Source organism: Balaenoptera physalus (assembly GCF_965194825.1).
Source record: "Balaenoptera physalus genome assembly, chromosome: 3".
In the NCBI taxonomy this organism is placed as follows: domain Eukaryota; kingdom Metazoa; phylum Chordata; class Mammalia; order Artiodactyla; family Balaenopteridae; genus Balaenoptera; species Balaenoptera physalus.
In genome coordinates this window covers 79,887,643-79,914,388 of record NC_138890.1, presented here as the reverse complement: position 1 = coordinate 79,914,388, position 26,746 = coordinate 79,887,643, and the positions used below count along the sequence as shown (strand labels likewise).

The window sequence follows — 26,746 nt, the reverse complement described above, 5'->3', positions numbered from 1 at the left end:
AGAATTTTTAAATCTGACAATCAGGAACCTGGCTTATAATAATATCAGGCTAAGTCACTCTAAGAATACAAAGAGAGAGAACTTTTCTAGATTTTTTTTTTTTAATATATGGGCAAATAAGTTGAAAGAGGAGCAAAACGTTGATGCAAGAACTGTATCTTGTAAAATAATGCAATTCTGTATGGCTGATTGGTGGATTCCTAGCAATGCATAATGAGAATTTTATTTGTGAATTAGGAAACAGATTTCAGATTTTGATCATTTAAAAAAAAATGTTTTGCAAAAGAAAAGATTAGGGATTGATGAGCCATTTACTACCTTACTTCATTTACTCTATGCAGTCCTAAGATAATAAATTAAAAGCAGTTCTATCAGACGTATGATGTCCATTAATGAACAATTATTTTAGGATTCTTCATACATTGCCCTATTTTCTATTCCATATTATAACAACATATTTGAGGCCTCTTTGTTCCATAAGTTAATTTCAGAAATGTTTACCTACATGTTTCTTCATAGATTTTTTTGGCTATGCCTGCTTATTCATATATATCTAAATAATTAAATAAAAATATCTCACCATATCCTTGAAAAATACGTTGCTTCCTTTGGTGCGCATTATGGGTAGTGCTGTACTTATAACCAGAAAGTATTTTTTTAGCCTCATCTTTTGTGGAAACTCTGTATTCACATCAAGTAATGCTAGTACAACTCCAGACAACAAGCACTCAAGCTCTTTCTGGTTCTATTTTTAAAAAGATCGTTTTGACAGCTCTAATTGTGGCATACAGAAATACCAGTCAGGTAGCTGAACTTGTGTTTCAAAGACTATCCTTCAGGGCTGGATTTATTAAATATTAAATATGAGCATTAAGAATCTCATACATTTTACATGGAATATTTTGCTTTCAACAAGATTTCCTCACTGAAATCGTTGGTCAGTCCAATCCCTTGCTACTATCTTACCTGAATTATGTACTAGGCAAGGCACTTTCCTGTAGAAATCAGCAAGTCAACTAGAACATCCTCTTTGCAGGAAGGCCCTGTCAACATATATTACAATAGTTTTTCTGCATTATATTCTGATGATAATAAAGTGAAGTAGGTTAAGAAAAGAAAATTAATTTTCTTTATAAGAAACATCTAATGAAGCTTTTATTCATTTCTGACAGGGATTCACCACATGTTGAGAATAACATCCTGGGCTCAAGAGGAAAAATCAGATTCCATTCCCCATTCAAAAAGGAAGTAGATGCAACATGGTTTCTAAAGTAATAAATTAAAGAATTAGTGACTAGATCACAAGGATTGAGACATCTATTTTAATCAAACAAGTATATATAAAATATTATTGTTGTTATATCCTTCCTTATAAAGATCCAGACAGGATTAAAGGATCTACTAAAGACTACTGATGCCTACCACTGTGGTTAAAAGTATTCTTTTTTTTTTTTTTTCTGGTAGACATTTATAACAGCAAAAAGAATTAACTGGACAGTCGGGTTGAGTGAGTTGGCTTTTTTCTTTTAAGAACAAGACGTTTTTAGGAACAAAAATTTATATGAAAGTGCCCTACCACTTTCAAATTTTCCTATCTAAACTTCAAAATAATGGAAAATCCAAATAGCTAGATTTTTTTTACATACAACATTGTACTAAAGACAGTACCTGACACCTACTAGATGATAAACATATACATGTTGAATGAATGATAAATAAAATGGATTAGAAAATGAAAAAAGTCAAGGTCTGCATGGTATATCTCTTTCCATTCTTCTGTCTTTAACCTTATCTTTACATTTAAAGTGTCTGGTGCGTCTTATAAAATGTATACAGTTGGGTCTTACTCCACTAATCATCACTAATCATCAGAGAAATGAAAGTCAAACCCATAATTATACAGTCACTATGGAGAACAGTATGGAGGTTCCTTAAAAAACTAAATATAGAATTAACATATGATCCTGCAATCCCACTCCTGGGCATATATCCACAGAAAACCATAATTTGAAAAGATACATGCTCTCCAATGTTTACTGCAGCACTATTTACAAAAGCCAAGACATGGAAGCAACCTAAATGTCCATTGATAGATAAATGGATATAGAAGATGTAGTATATATATAAAACGGAATATTACTCAGAAATAAAAAAGAATGAAATAAAGTCATTTGCAGCAACATGGATGGACCTAGAGATTGTCATACTGCGTGAAGTAAGCCAGACAGAAGAAGACAAGTATAATATGATATCGCTTATATGTGGAATCTAAAAAAAAACAAAAAAACAAATGAACTTATTTACAAAACAGAAACAGACTCACAGACATAGAAAACAAACTTATGGTTACCAAAGGGGAAAGTGAGGGAAGGGATAAATTAGGAGGTTGGGATTAACATATACACACTACTATATATAAAACAGATCACCAATAAAGACCTACTGTGTAGCACGGTGAGCTATACTCAGTATTTTGTAATAACCTATAATGGAAAAGAATCTGAAAAAGAATATACATATATATACACTCATACATATATATAATTGAATTACTGTGCTGTACACTCAAAATCAACACATGGTAAATCAACTATACTTCAATAAAAAAATAAAAAATTTTAAAACCCACAATGAGGTAGCACCTCATACCTGTTAGAATAGCTATCATCAAGAACACAAGAGGTAACAAATGTTGTCAAGAATGTTGAGAAAATGGAACCCTTATACGTTGCAGGTAGGAATGTAAAATGGTACAGCCACTATGGAAAACATTATGGAGTTTCCTCAAAAAATAAAAAATAGAACCACCATATGATCCAGCAATCCCACTTCTGGGTATTTATCTGAAGGAAGTGAGATCAGAATCTTTAAGAGAAATCTGCACCCCCATGTTGTTGCAGCATCTTTCTCAATAGCCAAGATATGAAAACCACCTAAAAGTACTTCAATAGATTAACAGATAAAAGAAAATGTTACACACATACATCACAATGGAGTATTATTCAGCCATAAAAAAGAAGTAAATCCTGCCATTTGCAACAACATGGATGTATCTGGAGGGCACTATGCTAAGTAAAATAAGCCAGAAAGAGAAAGACAAATACTAAATAGTATCACTTACGTGTGGAATCTTAAAAAAAAAAAAAAAGCTGACTTCATTGGAACATAGAATGGTGGTTGCCAGGGGCTAGGGGTAGGGGGAAATAAGGTGATATAGGGCAATGGGCACAAATTTTCAGTTATAAGAAGAATAAGTTCTGAGGGTCTAATATATAGCATGGTGACTATGGTTAATAATATTTGTATATTTGAAAGTCACTAAGAAAGTAAATCTTAAAAGTTCTCATAACAAGCAAAAAAATTGTAACTATGTATGGTTACGGATATTAACTAGACTTACTGTGGTGATCATTTTGCAGTATATGCAAATATCAAGTCACTATGTTGTACATTAGATCCTGAGCATTCTCACCACATACTCACACAAAAGAGTTACCAATGTAAACTATGTGAGGTGATGGATATGTTAATTATCTCCATCTTGGTAATCATTTTACAACGTATATGTATATCAAATCATCACATTGTATTGTACACTTTAAATATATACAATTATATTTGTCAATTATTCCTCTATAACGATAAAAAATCATTTTTAGGATTTAAAGATTTACTGCATGTTCTGACCTCAGGATGAATCCCATCATACTTTACATGTCCAGTCATTTCAATTAGAAATACAAACTTCCCCTGTTTGAATAAAAAATTAAAAAAATTTTTTTAAATTAAAAAAAAAAGAAATACAAACTTCCCAGATTATCTATCATCCTATAGACTCACCACTAGGCATCTCTAATAATCCCATTTTCTACTCTTCTTATCCTTACAAACTGTGATACTGTGATTTATAACAAGAAGTATATATTTCTTCTTCCCCATTTCTGGCACAGAGCTCCTAAACCCCTTGGAATTTCCTAAGTGATAAGAGCAATAAAGGTGTCTTGACGTTCATAACAAACCCCTTTCAAACACACCTGAGTTTATGTTAACAAGGTGACTTTTGGAAAGCACCTGAGGATGGGGGCTTGTTGCCAGGAGAACCAACCACATGACTGGAGGGTTGGAAATTTCAGTCCCCCCATGTTACTGCAGGATTATTCACAATAGCCAAAATATGGTAATAACCTAAATGTCCTTCAATGGATGAATGGATAAAGAAAATGTGGTATATGTAAAATTGAATATTATTTAGTGATTTTAAGGAAATTCTGCAATTTGCAACAACACGGATGATTCTGGAGGTCATAACTCTAAGTGAAATAAGCCATAATTAGAAAGACCATGGAGAGCAGAGGACTAGAGACTGAATCAATAGCCAATGGTCATTGATTTAATCAATCATACCTATATAATGAAGCTTCCGTAAAAATCCAAAAGGACAGGGTTCAGAGAGCTTCCAGGTTGGTGAAAACATGGAGATTCAGGGACAGTGACGAGCCTAGAGAGGACATGGAAGCTCCAAGACCCTTCCCACATACCTTGCCCTATGCAATCTCTTCCATCTGGCTATTCTTGAGTTCCAGCCTTCAATAATAAACTGGTAATCTAGTAAGTAAAATGTTTCTCCAAGTTTTGTGAGCCACTCTAGCAAATTAATCAAACCCAAGGAGGGGGTTGTTGGACCTTTCAATCTACAGCTAGTTGATCAGAAGGCACAGGTGACAACCTGGACTTGACACTGGCATCTGAGGTGGGGGGAGTGTCTTGTAGGACTGAGCCCTTAATCTCTGGGATCTGCCGCTATCTCCAGGTAGTATCAGAATTGAGTTAAATTTGTGGGACACTAGGTCAGTGTCCTCAGAGAACGAAGTTAACTGCTTGGTGGTATGGAAAAAACACACACAATTAACAAATCTTTCAACTGCACCTTTTAAAATTCATGGTCAGTCATCAATAGGGTGATTATGTATTACCGTTTGCACATTACTATATCACTTTACTGTTTGTCCAGTATCGCATCCAATAGATAAATGTGTCCTCATTTATATAATAAATTAGATGCTCAACCTAATTATCAGTAAGCTCTCCTATCCTATGAATGCTCCCCTCACCATAACTGCAATTTGCTGTTCCCTTAGGACATTGCTTCCCCTGTGGCTCTCCCAAGTGGAGGCTGCTTTTCCTCTCACATCCCTCATACCTCAGAGCCTGGAGACAGTGTAGTTCTCTTTGATGGCCATTGTCACTTTCCATCAAACTCACTTGCTCTTTCCTCCTTCTTCATTAAAAACCTCTAGCACCTTTGAAATTCATTACCAGACTCTATTACCCCTTACCCTCCTTGTTGGCATTATCTATTAACCTCCGGTCACTTCCCCTCATTCGCTGATGAATTCAGCACCTACTTTCCACCATTACTCTTATTATTCTTGGGGACTTCCACACCCCAAAACTTGGCCATCCAATTCCACAGCCTCTTGATTCTTCACCTAGCTCTAAACATCTAGTCCTCTACCAAACTTTAGCATCATTTCTAACGTCACACATTGGAAACTGTTATCAGTAATAACTGTACCACCTTTGAAATCTCAATTTCAAACTTCCTGTTCTCTGACCCTCACATTCCAGCTTATTTATCTAGAATACCCATTCCAATAATTCTATGACCTGATTAAGATTCTCAACCAATGACCATACCAATTTTTCACTATCCACGGTCCAGATGCCCTTCTCTCCTTATCAGTCTAGATGCGATGGTCTAGTATTATAACACAGTACCCCCAATCCCTTACCCTCTCTCCTTCTCTTGTGCTCACTGAACAGCACCCCAATCCAATTATCTGCTTACTCTAGGACTAGGCACCACAACAGAATGTGGAGCATGCCCACATACACAACTCACATAAGCATGCTAATCAAATCTGCTTCAAATTTATACTCATATGTCTGAAAGGGGCACAAAACAATGCCGAACAATCCTAGTCCTTGCCCCAGTAAACCCACTCTCCAGATAAATACTTCATGTCCTCTCTCTCCATAAACATATCTCAATATCCCCCTTCATAATTAGTTGATAACTTTACCAGTTTCTTCACTGAAAAAATACAATCAGATAAAAAACATGTCAAATTTTTTCTTCAGCAAGTCTACCAATCTACCCAGACAGCTATCCTTAATATCACGTATGTCTAAAAAAAAATTCCTGTCCTTTGATCCCTCTGAACTACTATTTCTCTGAAAAATTCCTTAAGATTATTTACGTGCTGCATCCTTCTCATCATTTAGCACAAAACTGAAAAGTCACCTCTTCCAACAAGACCTTTCCCAACTACTACGACTGGACTCTCATACTCTGCTACAGGACCCTTTCCCATAACAGTTATCAATACCTGAAATTATTTTATTACGTCTGTCTCCAACCACCAAACTTCAAGTTCTTGGACACAGGGATTCTGTCTTCAACATCACTGTATTCTCTAGTACCTAAAATAGTGCCTGACACATACTAAGAGCTAAATAAAAATATCTACCAAATAAATGGTTTATTGCACTGATTACTGAGAAACACTCAGTAGACCAAGATCTATCTATTAATAGACATAAAAGACAGACCTCACAGACACTTTTACTATATACTGAAACCTGGTATTTTATGGATACCCAAGCCTATTTCACTAGTAACATCATCATGTCCAATTATCCAAAATAATGGTAGATGCATGGAGAGATATACTACCTAACAGACTTTGTTCTTTGATGCTAAATACTAGGAATGATTCATATATTTCAAATTAAATATTTACGATATTTAAATAATAATGTTATTGAGAATCACCACAAAAATAAAACATAACAATTCTATTTTTTAAAATAATTCAAATAACTTACCAACAAAAATTAGTAGAAGCATTATACAAAGTAACTATCGTCATTAGTAATTTAACTCTTTCTTTTAAAATGGAAATTAAGTTTAATATTGTATTAATAATTTACTGAATATTAGATATTACAAATCACAAATGTTTAGTGCTAAGTAAAAACTATTACTATACCCCGTAAACATAGACATTAATAAATTTTAAGCTAAAATGAAGACCGGTACTCTTAAAAGTAATGAAATCAATTAGCATAAATTAAAAATCAAAAAGTGACATCATAAATTCCCTGGCGGTCCAGTGGTTAGGACTCCACACTCTCACTGCCAAGGGCCCAGGTTCAATCCCTGGTCGGGGAACTAAGATCCCACAAGCCACGCGGTGTGGCCAAAAAAAAAAAAAAAAAAAATTCAATGGCCTAATCCCAGGCCTACAATCCCCATTTAATCTATACTTCTCATCACCAATGATCTGAAAATAAAGGAGATCATTTACATTGGTATACTGACATTACTGAAGTTACCAAATTCTTTTCCATACAGAAGTTTACAGGACCTTTATGAGCAAATAAAACCATCCAAAGATATGAATACGTTAACTATGTAATTGCCAGAATGCAGGAGTCCTTTATCAAAAAGGTACCTTTCAGATCAAGAAATCAGAAGCCTTGCTTTAAACCTGACTTTTTTTTTTTTTAATTTTATTTATTTATTTATTTTTGGCTGTGTTGGGTCTTCATCTCTGTGCGAGGGCTTTCTCTAGTTGGGGCAAGCGGGGGCCACTCTTCATCGCGGTGCACGGGCCTCTCACTATCGCGGCCTCTCTTGTTGCAGAGCACAGGCTCCAGACGCGCAGGCTCAGTAGTTGTGGCTCACGGGCCTAGTTGCTCCGCGGCATGTGGGATCCTCCCAGACCAGGGCTCGAACCCGTGTCCCCTGCATTGGCAGGCAGACTCTCAACCACTGCGCCACCAGGGAAGCCCAGAAGCCTTGCTTTAAATGTTGAATCTGCTCATAGATATTAGAGGAAAAGAAGGGACATAATTTTGTTTTCTGGACAGAATTTCAGTAAGATCTTGCAAAGACAAGAAAGAAGTCCAATTTCTCCAAAGAAGACATACAGATGGCCAAAAGGCACATGAAAAGATGCTCAACATCACTAATTATTAGAGAAATACAAATCAAAACTACAATGAGGTATCACCTCATACTGGTCAGAGTAGCCATGATCAAAAAGTCTACAAACAATAAATGCTGGAGAAGGTGTGGAGAAAAGGGAACCATCCTACACTGTTGGAGGGAATGTAAAATGGTACAACCACTATGAAGAACAGTATGGATGTTCCTTAAAAAACTAAAAATAGAACTACCATATGATTCAGCAATCCCACTCCTCGGCATATATCTGCAGAAAACCATAATTTGAAAAGATACGTGCACCCCAATGTTCACTGCAGCACTATTTACAACAGCAAAGACATGGAAGCCACCTAAATGTCCATCAACAGAGGAATGGATAAAGATGTTGTACATATATACAATGGAATATTACCCAGCCATAAAAAAGAATGAAATAATGCCGTTTGCAGCAACATGGATGGACCTAGAGATTACCATACTAAGTGAAGTAAGTCAGAGAAAGACAAATATCATATGATATCACTCGTATGTGGAATCTAAACTAAAAACTGATACAAATGAACTTATTTACAAAACAGAAACAGACTTACAGATATTGAAAACAAACTTATAGTTACCAAAGGGGAAATGCAGTGGGTGGAGAGGGATAAATCAGGAGCTTGGGATGAACATGTCACACACTACTATGTATAAGATAGATAACCAACAAGGATCTACTGTATAGCACAGGGAACTCTACTCAATATTGTGTGATAACCTATATGAGAAAAGAATCCGAAAAAGAATAAATAGATGTATATGTGTAACTGAATCACTTTGCTGTACATCTGAAACTAATACATTGTAAATCAACTATATTCCAATTAAATTAAAATAAAAAACGAAAAAGTGACATCATAATCCGTTTTCCCTACTTTAACCTACTGAATGAACACTTTATAAATTAAAGGAAGAGCCAATTTGTTAATGTATTTTGCCTGAAAGATACTCATTATTTCTACTAATCTTTACTTTTCCCTTATTCACTAAATGGATATTTTTCTTTTATAGAAAACTATATGCCATGGGTAAAAGTATCTGTCATTGTCTGCCCCATAGAATTTGAATGAGTTCTGAGAGTTACTAAACGATAATTATTAAATGTGATGTTAAAACGTTGGTTTCATTTCTATAATTGTAGATAATCCAGAGACATGAAAAGGCAAGCTTACATTTTAGATTCAAAATCAAGGTTTTTCATATACATTTTTAACTGTTTCTTCATTGATTCTATTAAGAAAGAAGCAACTTTAGAAATAAATTTAATAAAGCCAAAAAAATACACAGATTTATAAAATCTGATGATTTTTTCACATTGTAAATTATTGCCTTTTTCATATCAATTATGTTTCCCATAAAATTAAATGTATACCAAAAATATAATAAGAGATTTTTCACCTTGTAAATAACATATTTAGAGACAGAAATGGATAAATGCTTTTAGCATACAAAATCAATGAAGAGTACATCTGTGAAAATAATCCTGAGGCAGTTGTACTTTCTAAAATGTTTTAATGCCTTAATTCCTTAATATACTTTTAAATAACAGTAACAGTAAATTATAATTTCTTATTCAAAGGTCATCTATTTCAGTTTTTTTAAATTCCTTACGCTAAAAAATTTCTTTAAAAAAATAATTCTTATGTTGTTAGTTCAAGTGAACAATTATTAAAGACTAATAAACAATTATTTGTTTGTCTAATATGTTTTTTTAAATAGACTAAAGGAGCCAAGTTATCTGCACAGAGTGAGTCATGGAGCACTGATTTCCTGCACAAATTTTAAATATAAAATTATAATCTATTAAGACCACCACAGGATCTTTTGTAAAGAAAAATACTTATGTAAGAATACATGAATAATTTGTAAAAAATTTTTCTAAAAACTAGTACACAGGCTAAGGATAGTAGAAAAGGATAGAGGACAATGAGGGGAATGAGAGAGGGCGAGGAAGAGCCTAGGAAAGAAGAAGCAAGTGTGAAAAGAAAGGAGGGAGGACATGGTGACTATTGTTGATTAACACTGAATTGTATAACTGAAATTTGCTAAGAGAACTTAAATGTTATCACCAAAAAAAAAAAAAAAAAGTAAATATGTGAGGTGATGGATGTGTTAATTACTTCATAGGGAAGAAAACTTTCACAATGTATATCAAATCATCATGTTGTACACTTTAAATATCTTAAAATTTTATTTCTCAATGATACCTCCATAAAGCTGAAAAAAAGAGAAAGGAGGGAGAATATGCTAAGCAAAGCCAGTAAATAAAAATTTAGATTGGAAAAATTAAGGAGCAGTGATTTATTCTATGCTATGGGACAGAATTAGATGCAAAGTTTCATTACATCTAAAACACAGTTTACTTATCTATAAAAATATCCACTCATACCTATTTTTAAGGAATAAATCTACACAGCAAAAATCCAGTTATAGAAAACTTTTGAGTTCACTAAGTCAAAGCTAATTTTTTACTTTGAGCATCAATAACATTTACTTCTACACCAGTGAAATTGTATCCATGATCAACAACTTACCTCCCTGAAATTCAGTATCATTCAACGGAAAGGATTCTCTATTAGCATGACCACATTTTTAAACAGGCAATTTAGGGCAATAAATGCGGATATGTGATGAAGAAAGCTATACAGAAGTGCTCTTCTACATAATTCACTAACAGTGGTAGTGGTGAGGAACTTGCTCCTTCCAAAATCTTAGGGAGAAGACCCTAACACTGTAATGGTCACAGCTAAGAAAAGTTGGTTTGGAGTCTTAAAGTGGAGAAAAATAATTTTTCTTAACATAACTCTCATGTTCCACATGAGAAATCTTATAATCCAAGCTATAGAAAGTTTCCAAGCACTGTGACTTGTTTTGTATACTGTAGTTCTCAACCCCTTATACTCACATGTGCATAAAGTTCTCAAAATAACATCACTCATTACACAGTGATTTTTTAACCCACCACAAAAAGGTTGACTAAACACACGGTCACCTTATATATAAAGGAATACTCTCTGAGTTACATGGTTTAAATAACAATTCACAAAACAATCTACCCCACATCAAAGTGTAGAGTATACATGTAAAGCCTATATGTACACTCTACAGCTACAAATCCACAAAACCTAGAACTAATCCAGGCAACTCAACCAGATACAAAGCATCTGAAGTTAAAAGTCAACTAATATAATAAAAAAAGTAACAACTTTTAAAAGCCAGATTAAGTTAAATCCTCACATAATACTACACATTTTGAAAAATTTTAGTAACTAAAAATATTAATAATAATAGCTTTTAAAATGTATTTAAAACTGCTTAAAGAGAGTAAGTGACTAAAAAAGCTCTGTATACTAGAAAAAATTAAATGTGTGTGTATATGTGTGTGTGTGTGTGTGTGTGTGTGTGTGTGTGTGTATAAAGTTTACTTTTAAATCTAATGTTTAGTTTTTCCTTACAATTTAAAACTACATACAGGAAACTCTAGAAGTCATAAATAAAGAAAAAAACAAAGTCCCCTCTTCTTGCTGAAATGTGTACATAATTGCAGTAGATGTAAGTTAGATATAAATATATACTACATGTATGTCTCTTATTCTATATAGAAATCTCCTTAAATATTTTCCCAAGGGAGTGGGAAAAATTTATTCTCTCAAATTGAAAGTTTTTGTCCACTAAAAATATTTATATTTGTTCTGAAAATTATAGCTGTCTTATATTCTACAGTTATTTCCATGTGAAAACTTCAATGTAAGTAGTTTATCACAGTCAATAAACTTGTTCAATGAATACTGAGAAATCTAAACTTATCCAGATTGCATACAAATGAAAATGTGTGCTATTTCAAAATTATATGCACCTCTTTAAAAATTACGGCTCTATCAAAGGCAATCTACAGATTCAATGCTATATCTATCAAAATTCCAATAGCTTTTTTCACAGAAATAGAACAAATAATCCTAAAATGTGTATGAAACCAAAAAAGGCCATGAATAGCCAACGCAATCTTGAGAAAGAAGAACAAAGCTGGGGGTATCATGCTTCCTGATTTCAAACTATATTACAAAGCTACAGTAATCAAACAGTATGGTACTAGCACAAAAACAAGACACATAGATCAATGAAACAAACAGAGAGCCAAGAAACAAACCCACACTTATATGGTCAACTAATCCACCACAAAGGAGGCAGGAATATACAATGGAGAAAAGACAGTCTCTTCAATAAATGATGTTGGGAAAACTGAACAGTCACATGTAGCCACATGCAAAAGAAGGAAACTGGACCACTATCTTACACCATACACAAAGATCAACTCAAAATGGATTTAAGAACTAAAATGTAAGACCTAAAACCGTAAAACTCCCAGAAGAAAACATAAGCAGTAAGCTCTATGACATAGGTCTTGGCAATGATTTTTTGAATCTGACACCAGAAGCAAAGGCAGGCAATAAAAGCAAAAATAAACAAGTGGGAGTACATCAAACTGAAGAACTTCTGCACAGCAAAGGAAACCATCAACAAAATGAAAAAGCACCCTACTTAATGAGAGAAAATATTTGCAAATCATATATCTAATAAGGGGTTACTATCCAAAATATATAAAGAACTATTACAATTAAATATCAAAAAAACAAACAATCCAATTTAAAAATGGGCAGAGGATCTGAATAGACATTTTTCCAAAGAAGACATACAGATGGCCAACAGGTACATGAGAAGATGCTCAGCATCACTAATCATCAGGGAAATGCAAATCAAAACCAAAATGAGTCACCACCTCACACCTGTCAGAATGGCTGTCATCAAAAAGACAATAAATAACAAATGCTGGCAAGGGTGTGGAGAAAAGGGAACCCTTGCGCACTGTTGGTGGGAATATAAATTGATGCAGCCACTATGGAAAGCAGCATGGAGGTTCCTCAAAAATTGAAAACAGAATTACCATATGATCCAGTGACTCCACTTCTGGGTATTTGTCCAAAGAAAACACTAACTTGAATAGATATCTGTACCACCATGTTCATTACAGCATTATTTACAACAGCCAAGATATGGAAACAACCTAAGCATCCCATCAACGGATGAATGGATAAAGAAAATGTGATACACACATGCACGCACACACACACATATATATATATAAAGGAGTAGTATTCATCCATAAAAAATAACGAAATCTTGCCATTTGCAACAACATGGATGGACCTTTAGGGCATTATGCTAAGTGAAGTAAGTTGGAAAAAGAAATGATATCACTTAAATGTGGAATCTGCAAAAAAAAAAAAAAGCTTATAGACAGACAAGCTCTAAGATAAAGAAAACAGACTGGTGTTTGCCAGAGGTAGGGGTGGAGGTGAGGGTGGGAGTGAAATGGGTGAAGAGGGTCAAAAGGGCCGTTTTTAAACAAGTAAGTCATGGGAATGTAATATACAGCATGGTGACTATAGTTAGTACTACTGTATTGTATATTTTAAAGTTGCTAAGGGAGTAAATCCTAAAACTTCTCATCACAAGAAAAAAATTTGTTCTAATTATGTAAGGTGACAGATTTTAACTAGACTTATTGTAGTGATCATTTTGCAGTGTATACAAATACCAAATCATTATGTTGTACACCTGAAAATAATGTTAGACAGTGAATATACTTTTTCTAATTAAACTTTAACTTTAAAAATATGGGCAATTAATCGCACACTTAAATCACATTGGCTGAATTCAAGTTTAGTCCCTAAAGAATACTTATTTATGAAATAAACAAATTCAACCTAAATTACTTGATTATTATTTTCTTTTGTTACTTATTTCAAACTATAAAGTTCATGTGCAAGAAGGCAACTTGAGGTACGTATCCTCTATTATAGGTCTACACCTAATTATCTATAAACACTAATGGAAACAATACTGAACCAGTCAGGCACATCAATTTCCTTCCATTCCCTTTTATTAATAAGAACTTCTAAGCCAGCTCAACAACTAATCACATTTCAAATTACTGACTTGAAAAAATGTATTAGAGGCACATTTTAAAAACAAATACAGTACGAAATCTTGCTTTTCACTGAATCACTGAATTTTGTTTGTTTGTTTTTTGGCTATTTGGATTACTTTCTTCTTCTGGGTAAGTTTAGTATGTAACTTTCATTCTTTAGACAAAAACCCACAGACTTAAAATGTATAAAAAGTTAACCTGGTATTGTCAGCTGAAGACACCAAAACTAGCACCATAAGAACAACTGTACTAAATTTTAATGCTGTTCATTAATAGTTCCATTTTCCTGAGTTTGCGTTTGTTCTTTGGCATCGGCTTAGGATATAATCCAGTTTTCAGAAGGTGTTCCTTGCTGAGGCGAATTTGAGCACCATGCTGAAGCTGGAAAGAGCATAAAGCTTGAAGAGGGCGAAGCAAAGTCTGTTAAGATAAAAAAAAAAAGATACTAAAAATAGTGTGACAAATCATGATATTCTATCTAAATTTTTTCCTTAGAAACAGGGATTATTATATTTTTTATTATTAGCTTTTAACTATGAAAAGCAATAGGCACTCAAATATATGATAACTTCTAAATAAATAATTCATTTAAATTCATACCTTACATACCACTAAGGAATTCCAGTAAGACACAAATACTAATTTTCCATATAGGTGATAAAGTCTAAATTTAGTTTTATACTTTAATATATTCAAACACTACAAAAATTGTTGCCATTATAATAACTAATCTGTAACAGCAGACTAAAAGAGACATTTAGGTACAAATTAGTTAATTCAGTTTCAATCACAGACTAACACAAACTTCCCGCTACTTGCTAACAACTGGATGATAGCAGCAATGGGTAAGTTTACTAATTCTCTCACACTACTCCATGGCCCACATACAAGTTAGATAACCAGGTGTGGGTGCATTTGAAATAACTGTAACTGTATACATACCTGTCTAAACTCAAATACCTATAGGGCCAGACATATAACATAAACATGTGACCTAGGTGGACCTATAAGGTAACAGAGAATGGTGGAGGTTGTCAAACAACTGAGCACATGTCCTTCTTAAAGTTATTCAAATTCAAAAACTGGGAAAAAAAAAAAAACATTAACCCAGTGTTTTAAACGTATTTGAGTCAGAGTCTTTCCTTGGGCCTGAGATCCCTGATCTAACACTTTTAAATAACAAACTTGATGGTGCAGATTGTTTAAAAAGAAAATAAAAGGAACAAAGATAGATTTAACTACAAAAATTTCACAATGTCTATGTGAAAATGTATTGCCCCACATATACAACAAAAGTTGCAGCAAAGGGCTTAACAGCTTTAATTTACAATGAACTCTTACAAATATGTCGCAGTCACTGGTAGTTGCTTCTCCATATCCATTCTTTTCTTCCTTATTAAAAAAAATCTAAAATTTTATTCAAGGTGGCAATGTGTCCAGCTAGTAATACTACATTGACTAATGACAGTTTATCCAACAAGATGTAAGTGGAAGGCCTTGGGTTGGGACAGACCTAGCAGGCATAGGCTTTTGCCTTTTCTTCTTGCCTGGAACATGATTGCTAGTTGTGGGATAACCACTATGTGACTACAAGACAATAAACACGAAGATTAAAGCCAAATACATACAGTGATGGACAGAAAGACAGAAGAAATCTGGATGTCTGAAGTCCTTTTCAGCTGCATCCCCAGCCCTAGACCACTAACTTCGGCATTTCTTATTACAAGAGAAAAATAAACTCATATATGGCTCAACCACTGCAGTAAGAGCTCTGTTACATGCAACTAAATGTTAACTCCTAACTGAGACACACCAGTAAGAAAAAGACAAACATCTTGGAAAAGCTCTGCCTGACATTATTGTAGAAAGTCTCTTAGGTATGTTCTCTGTTCTCATAATTTCTTTTCGTATCTTCAATTCTTCAAACAAGAGAAGAAATATAGGAATGACTATATATTACTTTACAGAGTCAACATAAGGAAGTGATTGAATCCTGAAACATCATACCTAGGAAACATACCTTGGACATATACAGACTGAGACAATTGAAGTTTCTATTGCTATTTTATGACATTTATTAGATTCTTCATAGATAGAAGAGTATTAATACTCCTATGATTAAAGGCCTCCAACTTTTACTTCCTGAAGATAAGATTCTATCAATTTTCTGAGTAATTAATAGAATGAATTTTGGAGATAGACAGATCTGTGGTAGTCACTAGGGCTGTTCACAAATACACCAGTCCTCTTTCATGATACATGATCAGACTGCATTTTCTAGCCCCCTCTAAAGTTAGGCATGGCCATATAACTTGACTTGGTTAATGAAATGTGAGCACAAATAATGTGTGTCACCTCTGGGCAGATGCTTTAAAAGTGGTGTATGATTCCCGACCTCTCTTTATTCCTTCCTTAATAAAAGTAGAATGATGTGTCTAGATGGTGCATCCATTAACCTGGATCCCTAAGTGACTATAATTAGCAGAGGTCCCCCTGGCAATCCCACTGTACAGACAGTGTGTTATGCCATTCTGATTTTGGGGTTTTAAGTGACTGATGCAATCACTTACTAGCTATGTGTTCCCAGATAAGTTATATAACCTCTATTTGCCTCGCTTTCTTCATCTGTAAAGTGAGGAATATTATGTCCACCTTATAAGGTTATTATTATGGTGCACTTACATGATACATTTAAAGTGCTTAGCATATAACTTGATTGATAATAAATGATAATGTTTCTCTCTACATTCATAACATTATATCTGGGGCAATGTGAAGCTATATGAGAGGTGTACTGGTTCAGAAGAATAAAGAAAATTCTCTACTTACAAAATTAGTTTCTAAAAGTTTATTTGGGGGAAAATCAGTGTTCTGTACATCCTTTGTCTACAGATGCAACATGACAGTTTCAAAAGACCGTTATTAACAACTACTGGTGATGAGTAGAGCTAAGACATTTAGGTTACAGCACAAAGCTCTGCCACGTCTAGTTTCAAAAGTTCATACGGCTTCCAAGGTATGAGTAACCCTGGTAGATGTTATAATGGCAAAATGAAAATCACCAACTTTCAGTTCAATTTTTCTGTCAATCTATAGACAAGAATCAGAGGCGAGGAAAGGCGAAAAGATGAACTCTTCCTGAGAACCCGGTGTCAGGCAATTAACATACATTATCCCATTCGATTCTCATAACAATATTATGTGGTAACTATTTTTTGTATATTACAGATAAGAAAACAAACACAAAGAGATTACATGAATTGCCTTCTGGCAAAAACTGCTGATGCTAAGTGATAAAGTTTTAACTCAAACTTGCTTCAAAACTCATATCATGCTATTTCCAAGTGATTGAAAACTGCTCAAGAATAAAGGAAGAGAATGAATCAACAGACTAAGAAGGCCATTCTATGCCAAGTTCTTTATTTTGAGGAGCCCTACCTCTACAGAATGAAGCCAGCTGAAAAATTACTACTCTCCCCCATCATCTTAAGGTTTTATTAGGATGCCCCTAATAAAAGGTTATTGGGGGGGAAAGGCATGTTATAGCTTTCCTCCCCAGGAAGGAAAGAAAACACCTATTTCAGAGCAGATGTTCAGAAGAATGTACTAATTTTTTTATTGTAGCTAGATCCCCACTAAGAAAGCTAATTGTTTGCCAGATGTAATAATAAGCAACTTGGGATGTTTCATATGCTTTTCTTCTGCTCATGTTCCTGTGACCATCTTATCAGCACCTCCCAAATCACATGTCTGATTATCAAGCATCCTTCTTCTACTCCTGGTCACTATAGCATAACCACTCCTGGTGACCAAAGCAAAAAGAATGAGAACTCTAGGACCCCACTTTTGCTTTGGGATTTTATGTTCAATTTGATCGATAGAAAAAAATAAAAGCTCCAAAAGCTGAAGAGATGATTCATCCTGATACCCTTCTGTATCTTAAACTTTGCCTGTTGTTAGATATTATACTAAAAACGTAAGATAGGTTTCCTGTTGTGACAGTAATTAACACCAGAATAATATATCTTATAAAACTGGAAAGGGGGAAGCAGTAGCAGCATTTGTAGTAGTAGTAGTAGTACAAACCCTATGCCAAACCCTAGCCCTATTATACTATAACTACTACTACTAAAACACCACTGTTACCAACATTAACGCTTCTGTTTAGGAATGCAGTAACGATCCAATTCCAATTGTGGGAATAATAAATATAAGTCTATAGAAGATTCTTTTTATAAACCAGAAGAAGAAGAGGAAAGAAATTTTAAATTTATAGCCAAAGACCATTATATTTTTCCCTCAAGATTTAAACTTTTAATGAGGCCTATGTCTGATGTTGGCTGATCCTAGGATTTTACATCAACAAAAAGGAAAATACAGAGACTGTACAGAAAGCAAGCTTAAACAACAGCCCTGGGTTTCATCTTCCCTTTAAGACACCTAAAAATAATGTTGTTTTCTGCTGAAGAACATACACAGATGATGGTTAATAAACAAAACAGAGAGACAAGTATAGGGGTATATTAAGTGTTATATTGATGGAAGGTACACAGGAGTAGGTGATAAAGTCAGAGGGGAGAAAAAAAAGTCTGAGAACACTCCCTGGTCATTTGGAGGAAGGATTTAGGATCCCTCACACATTTTTTTCCTCAAAAGAGAGAAAGAGAAATTGCCTAGACCCAAAACTAAGTCTACTCACACAGATACACACAAAAATAGCCTACTCATGAAAGCCTACTTCTTTCAAAAGAGGAAAGTCTCCAGCTCTGACACATACCATGGCTTAGGGTAGGGGAGAGGAAAAGGGCAATTCAATGCTGCTTCTGGCATTCTTTAACTTCCCTTGCTCTGGAGGTCTTTTGTTCTTTTTCTTGGTAACTAATCCACTTATCCAGTTACTCTGACCTAAGCTTTTATCCATTACTAGAATTTCCCTCATGGCTAAGGCACACTTTTATAATAGAAACCATGGTGTATAATGAGAGAGAGAGAAAGAAGGCAGGAAAGAGCATACTTTGTGCGTGTGTGTGTGTGTGTGTGTGTGTGTGTGTGTGTGTGTTAGAGGAGGGAGTTATAAAACTCCATTTAGTTTGCTATTTTTTTCTCTTGTCATAACTGTAAAGTTTCTAACATGTTCTAAAAGATTGAGATGTTGGTGAGCTCACTGAAACATTATTATTTACTAATGATTATGAATTATATATGAAATCATCAGGCTTTCATGGAAATTAAATAAAATGTTGATTGCAGGTTATAACCTTTTCATATTCTGTAGGCTTTTTTCTCAAAAAAAATTATATCTTTTTATACCCTAAGCAAGGTTAATAAGATAAACAGGGAGTTGGTATATCTCCTCGAATAAAAGCACCAATGGAAAAAATCTTGCTGTAAAATGTTCTTTTAAATAAAAAAAGTCTAGTACAAGAGAACACAAAATACTTAAACAGAAATACAGACTACTGAAAGACATATCTAGCCAAAAAAACTATATTTAATGTTATGCTACTTAAAAACGATTTAGCATATTACAAATGCTGTTTGCACAGCTTAGAATGAATATTTAAATAATGCAATCTGGAACGTTAAACTAACAGGAAAACACTAGAGGGGAAAGGAAGGTTATAAAAGTGCACAAATTTCTATCACAGATATAGTCTACTTGTCACTTAAGTTACAAATTTAACAAGTTATGCATTTTAAAATTTTCTAGACAAAAATCTAACCAAACTCCTACTTTCAAAAACTATGTAACTTTCCAAAGACATACCTCTTGTATGTAATTATTTTTCTCCAAGATAGAAAGAGCAACAGCTGCACACTCCAGTGTAGAAAGGCACCTATTAGTTGGTTGTGCCCGAATTACATACTGACTAGAAATGCTAGTTTTTAATTGCACCTGAAATCAAAAACAGAATAGAATGTAATTTTTGTTTTAAGTTTAAAACTATAAGGTCTGTATTTTAAATACTAATTATTCTAATTTCCTTCCAAAATTGCCAGTTTATAAATATTAAATGTATCAATATCTTCTATATATAATATCTTTTTATTATTTTGTTAAATAGAAGCAAGAGGATAGTTACACATCTGACAAAGAAAACGTATTCAAAATATATACAAATTCCTACAAATCAAAAATAAAAAGACTAATAACCCCCTCCCAGCGGGCAAAAGAGTGAATAGTCACTTCACAAAAGAAGATATACAAGTAGCAAATAGGTACATGTAAAAGGGCTCAACATGATTTAATGTAAATTAAAATCACAATGAGGGGCTTCCCTGGTGGTGCAGTGGTTGAGAATCCACCTGCCAATGCAGGGGACATGGGTTTGAGCCCTGGTCCGGGAAGATCCCACATGCCGCGGAGCAACTAAGCCCGTGCGCCACAACTACTGAGCCTGCGCTCCAGAGCCCGTGACTCACAGCTACTGAAGCCCGTGCACCTAGAGCCCATGCTCTGCAACAAGAGAAGCCACCGCAATGAAGAGTAGCCCCCGCTCACCGCAACTAGAGAAAGCCCGTGTGCAGCAACGAAGACCCAACACAGCCAAAAATAAATAAATAAAAATAAAATAAAATAAAATAAAATCACAAGGAGATAACATTTCACACTCATTAGAACAGTTAAAATCGAAAAGACTAACACCACCAAATGAGGACAGAGCAAATGAAACTCTCATACATTGAAGTGGGAGTGAAAATGGTTTAATCACTTTGGAGAATTGATAATTGGGATTTTTTATTTTCTGGTTTATTCTTCCATTATTTCTTAAACTGATAAGCATATGTCTGTGTGGGTATAAATCTATATAAACACACAGAGATACACACACATACACACACACACACACACACACACATATATATATATATATATATATATATATATATATATCCTCTTTTTAGATAAAAGTAGCATACTACAGATACTTTTCTCCATCGAGACAATATTTTAGCTGAGATAGAGTCAGACATGAGAAAGGCAATAGAAAACTGAATGTCAGCATTTTGGTCGTCTGATTCCTACTTTAATTAAATGAAACTCAAGTAAGCTTACACTCATAAAGCTCACACTCTGATCAAAATCATATTTAAGGATATGTGATGAGAAATATGGTTTTTCCACTCTGATTGCTTTTTGTTCAAAAAATTATCCTCTACAACTTGTTTCCTTTCCTTCCTCAAAAAGAGATGAGGGGTAAAGGGGGAGGGAGAGAGAGAGGGAAGCAAAGTGGGCATCATAAAAGATTCACTATAGAATGTATTGCCCTATATATGATTTTGGAATATATTCTTTAAAGCATATTTGACTAATTATGTTTTAGATATCATATTAAAATTACTCTGCATTTCTACCAATGGACAAGATGAAAAACAGATGCAGGGAGAGAAAGAGATGGAAGAAAATGGTTGAGAAACATGTATAATGATAAAAGAAAGCCTATGTTTAAATAACTGTAGGAATAATTCATGATGTTGATTAATTGTAATTACTAAAAGCTTTGATATTTCATCAGGTCAACTAGTAGAACAGAGTACAGACAACTACTGCTTTCAATACTTAATTCCAAGTCATCACTGGAGGAACTTATAACAAGCATCTGATTAAAACAAAACCTTTGGAAAACATGCAAAATTCACAGTGGATTTTGTTTATTGGAATTAATTTGATTTTTAAAAGAAATTTGTTATTTCAGGAGGGTGTTTTATTTCTTACTGTGGCTCACATGGCTGTATGAAAACAGAATTTGAAATATATCATTTGTTAAAAGACTTCAGAATATCCTTCACAAATCATCTCTCTGGGAGTTATATAGTAACTGGATATATTAAAAGAGTATATATAACTAAGATCTGCCATATTATTAGGATACATGTTATTAAAGCATGTTAATGTGATCTCACGGCACCTCCTTTTATGTTTATGTGCTATATCACCTTCATCACACACTTAATTCAGTGAGTAAATGAGCAAGACTAAAAAGAAACCCTGTTGATCCATCTTCTTGAGAAGTCATAAGCATCATAATAATTTTTCAGAAACTGCCTCATCTTCGTGAATAAAAGTTCAAGAAAATCCAAGGCAAAATTAACTATTATAAGAAAGGAAAAAAATTAACATATGATGAAAGTATGGTATGTAGAAAGAGGAACTATTGAAAGACCAATATTATTATATCAAAGTTGACAATAATTAATCACTTAATTTCAGTCATTTAGTTTCTCAGTTCCTGCTCACTTGATAAAAATCAGATAGCTGGACCTGATGGTATTAAAACCTATTTTTTAGTGATCAATCCCAAGGTCATATAATGTATATGTAATTATAATGCTACATTAATTATATATCATTATCATTAATATATTATGTATAATTATTATATACAATCTTCATTTCCAATATTTGGAAGCCATGCTGATGCAAAGAATGCTTCAATAATTTTGATCTTCTTGGAAGTTGGTTCTCCATGGGTAGAAGTTGTCTGAGTGCTCTTAATGTGACTTCTTTAGGAACAGGAGTATCACTGGTTGGTTTAGAATTCTACGGGTATAGGTTGTAAGCCTATAATATAACTCCCATTTTAGAAACAGCCAACTCATCCAAATTTTACTTCTAGACTGAGCTTCAGATCTTTTCCACTGATTCTCTGGATTGGCTAAAATTTGAATTCCTTAAAATTCTTTTGTTGTTAATGCCTTCCTTTTTTTTCTTCCATTAAATATTAAATATATATTTAATATATAAGAATACCAGGTAACAGTTTGACAGCTATGATCACTGTTCAGATGCCTTTTAAAAGGGTTTTTTCAAATGTCTCCTTCCTAGATAGACCTTTAGCTATTTTTGTGATTTGTGTCATTAATAGTGTAGAAGTCATAGCATGTTCAGTGGTTTAGTAATGACCTTTAGGACTCAAAAAAATATCCAAAGGATTAACATGCCATGGCTTATGTTTGCATAACATGTCTTTAAAATAATTTACTATAATATAGTTAATTCTTTTGTCAAGAAAAATAAACTAAAAAAGGCCTCAAAATTAAAATTTTAATCATCTCCACACCCCCCGCCCCGCAACAAATGCTGTATTTTTATAATTTGATGGTGATTACGTGTTATCTGTTCTCAGGCTCTTTTAAGACAAGTTTCATCATTACATAAAACTACTGTGCTTCTCACTTAATTATTAAGAGTCACAAGACTTTCTAATCAGTTGATCAGCTTCCTTAAAGGTTTCTAGGAAAATCAATCTATTTTGCAGGCTTTCTGGAAAAACCCTAGTCTAGAACAAGCTAAAATAAACGTTTTACTAACATTCTGAATTCCTTATCAGTGGAAGACACACATAAAAACCCTCCTTTCTGAAGCACCCTTTATTCTATGATCTTTCACAAATAAGAATCAGTATCTGAGCTTATGAGCTGCCCTTTGAAGGAGAGGTACTAAATCTTTTCTTCTAGCCCCAATCCCTCCATCTACTTCATTCCTTTCATTTCCTCAGTTTAGTTCAACACTATGATCTAATAGTGATGAGTCCAGCTTTGGCATCAGACAGTTGCCAGTTTGAATAGAGACTTAACCACTTATATGCAAAGTCTCATGCACTTGGACACTAAGTGCTATTCTAGAAAATGTACATATATTGTCTCATTTAATTCTCGCAAAGACCCTATGAAGTAAGTACTATTATCTCCATTTTACAGATGAGGAAACCAAAGTAGAGAGAGGTGAAGTAACTTACCTAAGGTTCCAAAATCAATCATGGTAAAGCAGATAAATGAATTTATAAAGTCTTCTTTGAGAGCTTGAGCTCTTCATAACTAGGCTAATAATTAAATGGATGAATTCTTAGGCAAATCCCAACATATGAAACAAATAAAACAAAGCTATTCTGCTGGAAAGCAAGGCTGAGAGACTCCTGAATAATTTTAGGGTTCTTATGAACAAAGTGTAAAAAAAAAATGATATATGGGGAGGAGTCTTCTCAAGAATGAAAGTTTCTCACAAATGTCAATATCTATGTCTTGCTCCCATCTTCCCACACTATGAAGCCTGTAAAGTTTTTACAGAAAGTTAAGATTCCAGGATTAATGTTGAAACTCAGAAAATTTGATAAAAATAAGGTTAAAGGGGGCATTAGTTATAGATAAAATGATAATATTGTGCTACTTCCAAAACACATTATTGTTTAAAATTTTTTTTTTCTGAGTTGACCTGAGAAACTTCATTTCATAACAGTTTCTATGGTAAAGCACAATTCCAAAATTACCAAAGAACTTGTAGAAGACATTGGGTTTAAAATTTAGTACTTTCTTACACATTAAAATGATAATTAAAGTTACACATTGCTTTTCCAACACACAAAAACTTTGATGTTAAAATTGCAAACATACAATTCAGAAGCCTAAAAATTAAGCACTTACAAATTTCAAATTTAAGCAAATCTAAATAATGATACAAAATTAAAATTCTGTTGAGTGACATATTTAATCAAATGTCTTGACTAGTGCTTTTTCCTACTAATAAAAATATTTAATCTACCACTGTTTTTCACATAACTCCAAGTAGTGCATATCTGAAGTCACTAAGAACTATGGGTATGGAAATATCTAGAGAAGGAAAGTAAAAACACATAGATTCATGAGATCACAGAATTGGAAGTTATCTTTATAAGTCAAATAGTAATCTCCACGTTCTCAGGCATAATTATTCTTTTAAAAAGTTTAGAATGACAGAATTAAAGTTTAAAAAAATATTGAAATATAATAATTTCTCTTAAATAAAAAAAAGTTTTATCTGAGTTTTTAAGCTTCCTCTTTAAAAAAAAAAAAGAATTAATAGAGGCATGAAAACAAAAATTCCTTAAGATTATTGGCTACAAGGCTTCCCTGGTGGCACAGTGGTTAAGAATCTGCCTGCCAGTGCAGAGGACACAGGTTCGAGCCCTGGTCCGGGAAGATCCCACATGCCGCGGAGCAACTAAGTCCGTGTGCCACAACTACTCAGCCTGTGCTCTGGAGCCCGCGAACCACAACTACTGAGCCCGCGTGCCACAACTACTGAAGCCCACGCACCTAGAGCCCGTGCTGCACAACAAGAGAAGCCACCGCAATGAGAAGCCCGCACACCGCAACAAAGAGTAGACCCTGCTCGCTGCAACTAGAGAAAGCCCACACGCAGCAACGACGACCCAAGGCAGCCAAAAAAATTTAAAAAAAAAAAACAAAAACATTATTGGCTACAATAACTTCAGAGTGATTTCAGTAAATTAACAAAACATTACACCATTAAACAAGCCAGAAAGAATAATGTGACTATAGATTACACGTCTTGGCATTACTTTCTGCTGCTATTTTTCTCAGCAATACTTAATGAAGACGAGTCTCTGTTGAATAATGCTATAGAAACTAACTTTTGTGATATCTCCTGAAATTGAAATTGTCCAAACTAAGCATGTCTACATGTATGCATTTATTCATACTGGGCTTACATCAATTTATATCCTTTATTAGGAAACTTAGAACAGAAACTGATTTAGGATATTAGAAATTGATTTACTAGTCTCACCTAATAACCAATTTTATAATGTCTTGCTAGTGAAACATTTTCTCACCAAAGATAAATTTCATTTAACAATTATCATTTCTACTCATTTCAAAAGCTGTCATGGCTTCATAAACAGCTATTGGAAAATAAATCATAAATTAGCCTAGGTGTGAAATAAAGCACACATTTTATAATTACTTCATAAGTTCAATTTGTCACATAAAATTTTTATTTTAAAATTTACTGAGTTAAATCGTATACTCTTTTACTTTATTAACAACACTTTTCTATAACCTTGAATTAAAATAATGTGCATGAATTGGAAGACAGAAAAGCACAGCAACTAAAAGCATGAGAAAGGAAATTAGACTTATTTAAATTTAACTCTACATAATAGTAGTATGACCTCAAACAAGATTTAAACTCTGAGAGCCTAAAACATTAACAACCTTAAAGAATTATTGTGCTTTAAGATGCTAATATATGTGAAGTACTCAGCAATGCCTGCCATACAGTAAGCACGCAATACAGGCAAAGATGTTGATGAGGGTGGTACTGATGCTACTGATGTTAACCAGGAGAGTGCTAGTGATGATTTACAATGCTTTCTTCACAATCTAATGAATAAGTGTGAAGCAACTCAGCTTTATCGCAATAAAGCCAGATGAGTAGCCTGACCAAGAGTGTGGGATAAGATAAAACTTAGAGCCAGAAGAATGTCAAATTTTACAGGATGGAAGAAGAAAAGCTATTGAACAGGTAGAGAAAAAGCAGTCTTAGAAGCAGGAGAAAGAACAAGAAAAGAGTTTCACTGAATAACAGAAAAGAACAAGTTACATTGCCAGATAAATAAAATATTCTTAACAGTAAGAATCCTGAAAAACAAAGGCAGAAATATTTTCATTAAAGATATAATTTATATACAAGGAAAATATTCATATTTTACTCTTTTGCCCTTTAAGTGCATGATCTAAGCATCATTAAAATGTGCAATATTCCCCAAAGTACTGAATCTTGTATCTAAATCTTTGATAGTTCTTTAAAACATTCCCAAACAACACTATGTAACAGAAGAGACAGACCAAGAATTTATAATGATTTTTGAAAATACTTTTAAAATGAAATTTTTTCATTTCTTGAATGACCTTGCATGACTCTT

At 33.8% G+C, this 26,746-nt stretch overlaps 1 protein-coding gene across 2 annotated transcripts in view; it reads right to left on the bottom strand.

Moving 5' to 3' along the window:
* The window catches only part of DTWD2 (DTW domain containing 2), a 194,552-nt gene that overhangs the window by 70,299 nt on the left and 97,507 nt on the right, over nucleotides 1-26,746 (bottom strand). Inside the window, exons 5-6 of one of the 2 annotated variants that reach the window (XR_014261913.1) lie at nucleotides 19,810-19,938; nucleotides 14,241-14,462 (exon numbers count right to left, since the gene is read on the bottom strand). Coding sequence is in view for 1 of the 2 variants with exons in the window: in XM_082455802.1 (XP_082311928.1) it covers nucleotides 14,292-14,462; nucleotides 19,810-19,938 (300 nt within the window). In the remaining variant the exon portion in view is untranslated. Of the gene's footprint in view, nucleotides 1-13,976; nucleotides 14,463-19,809; nucleotides 19,939-26,746 lie in introns of those variants that run through there. The other variant, XM_082455802.1, reaches the window with a different exon arrangement.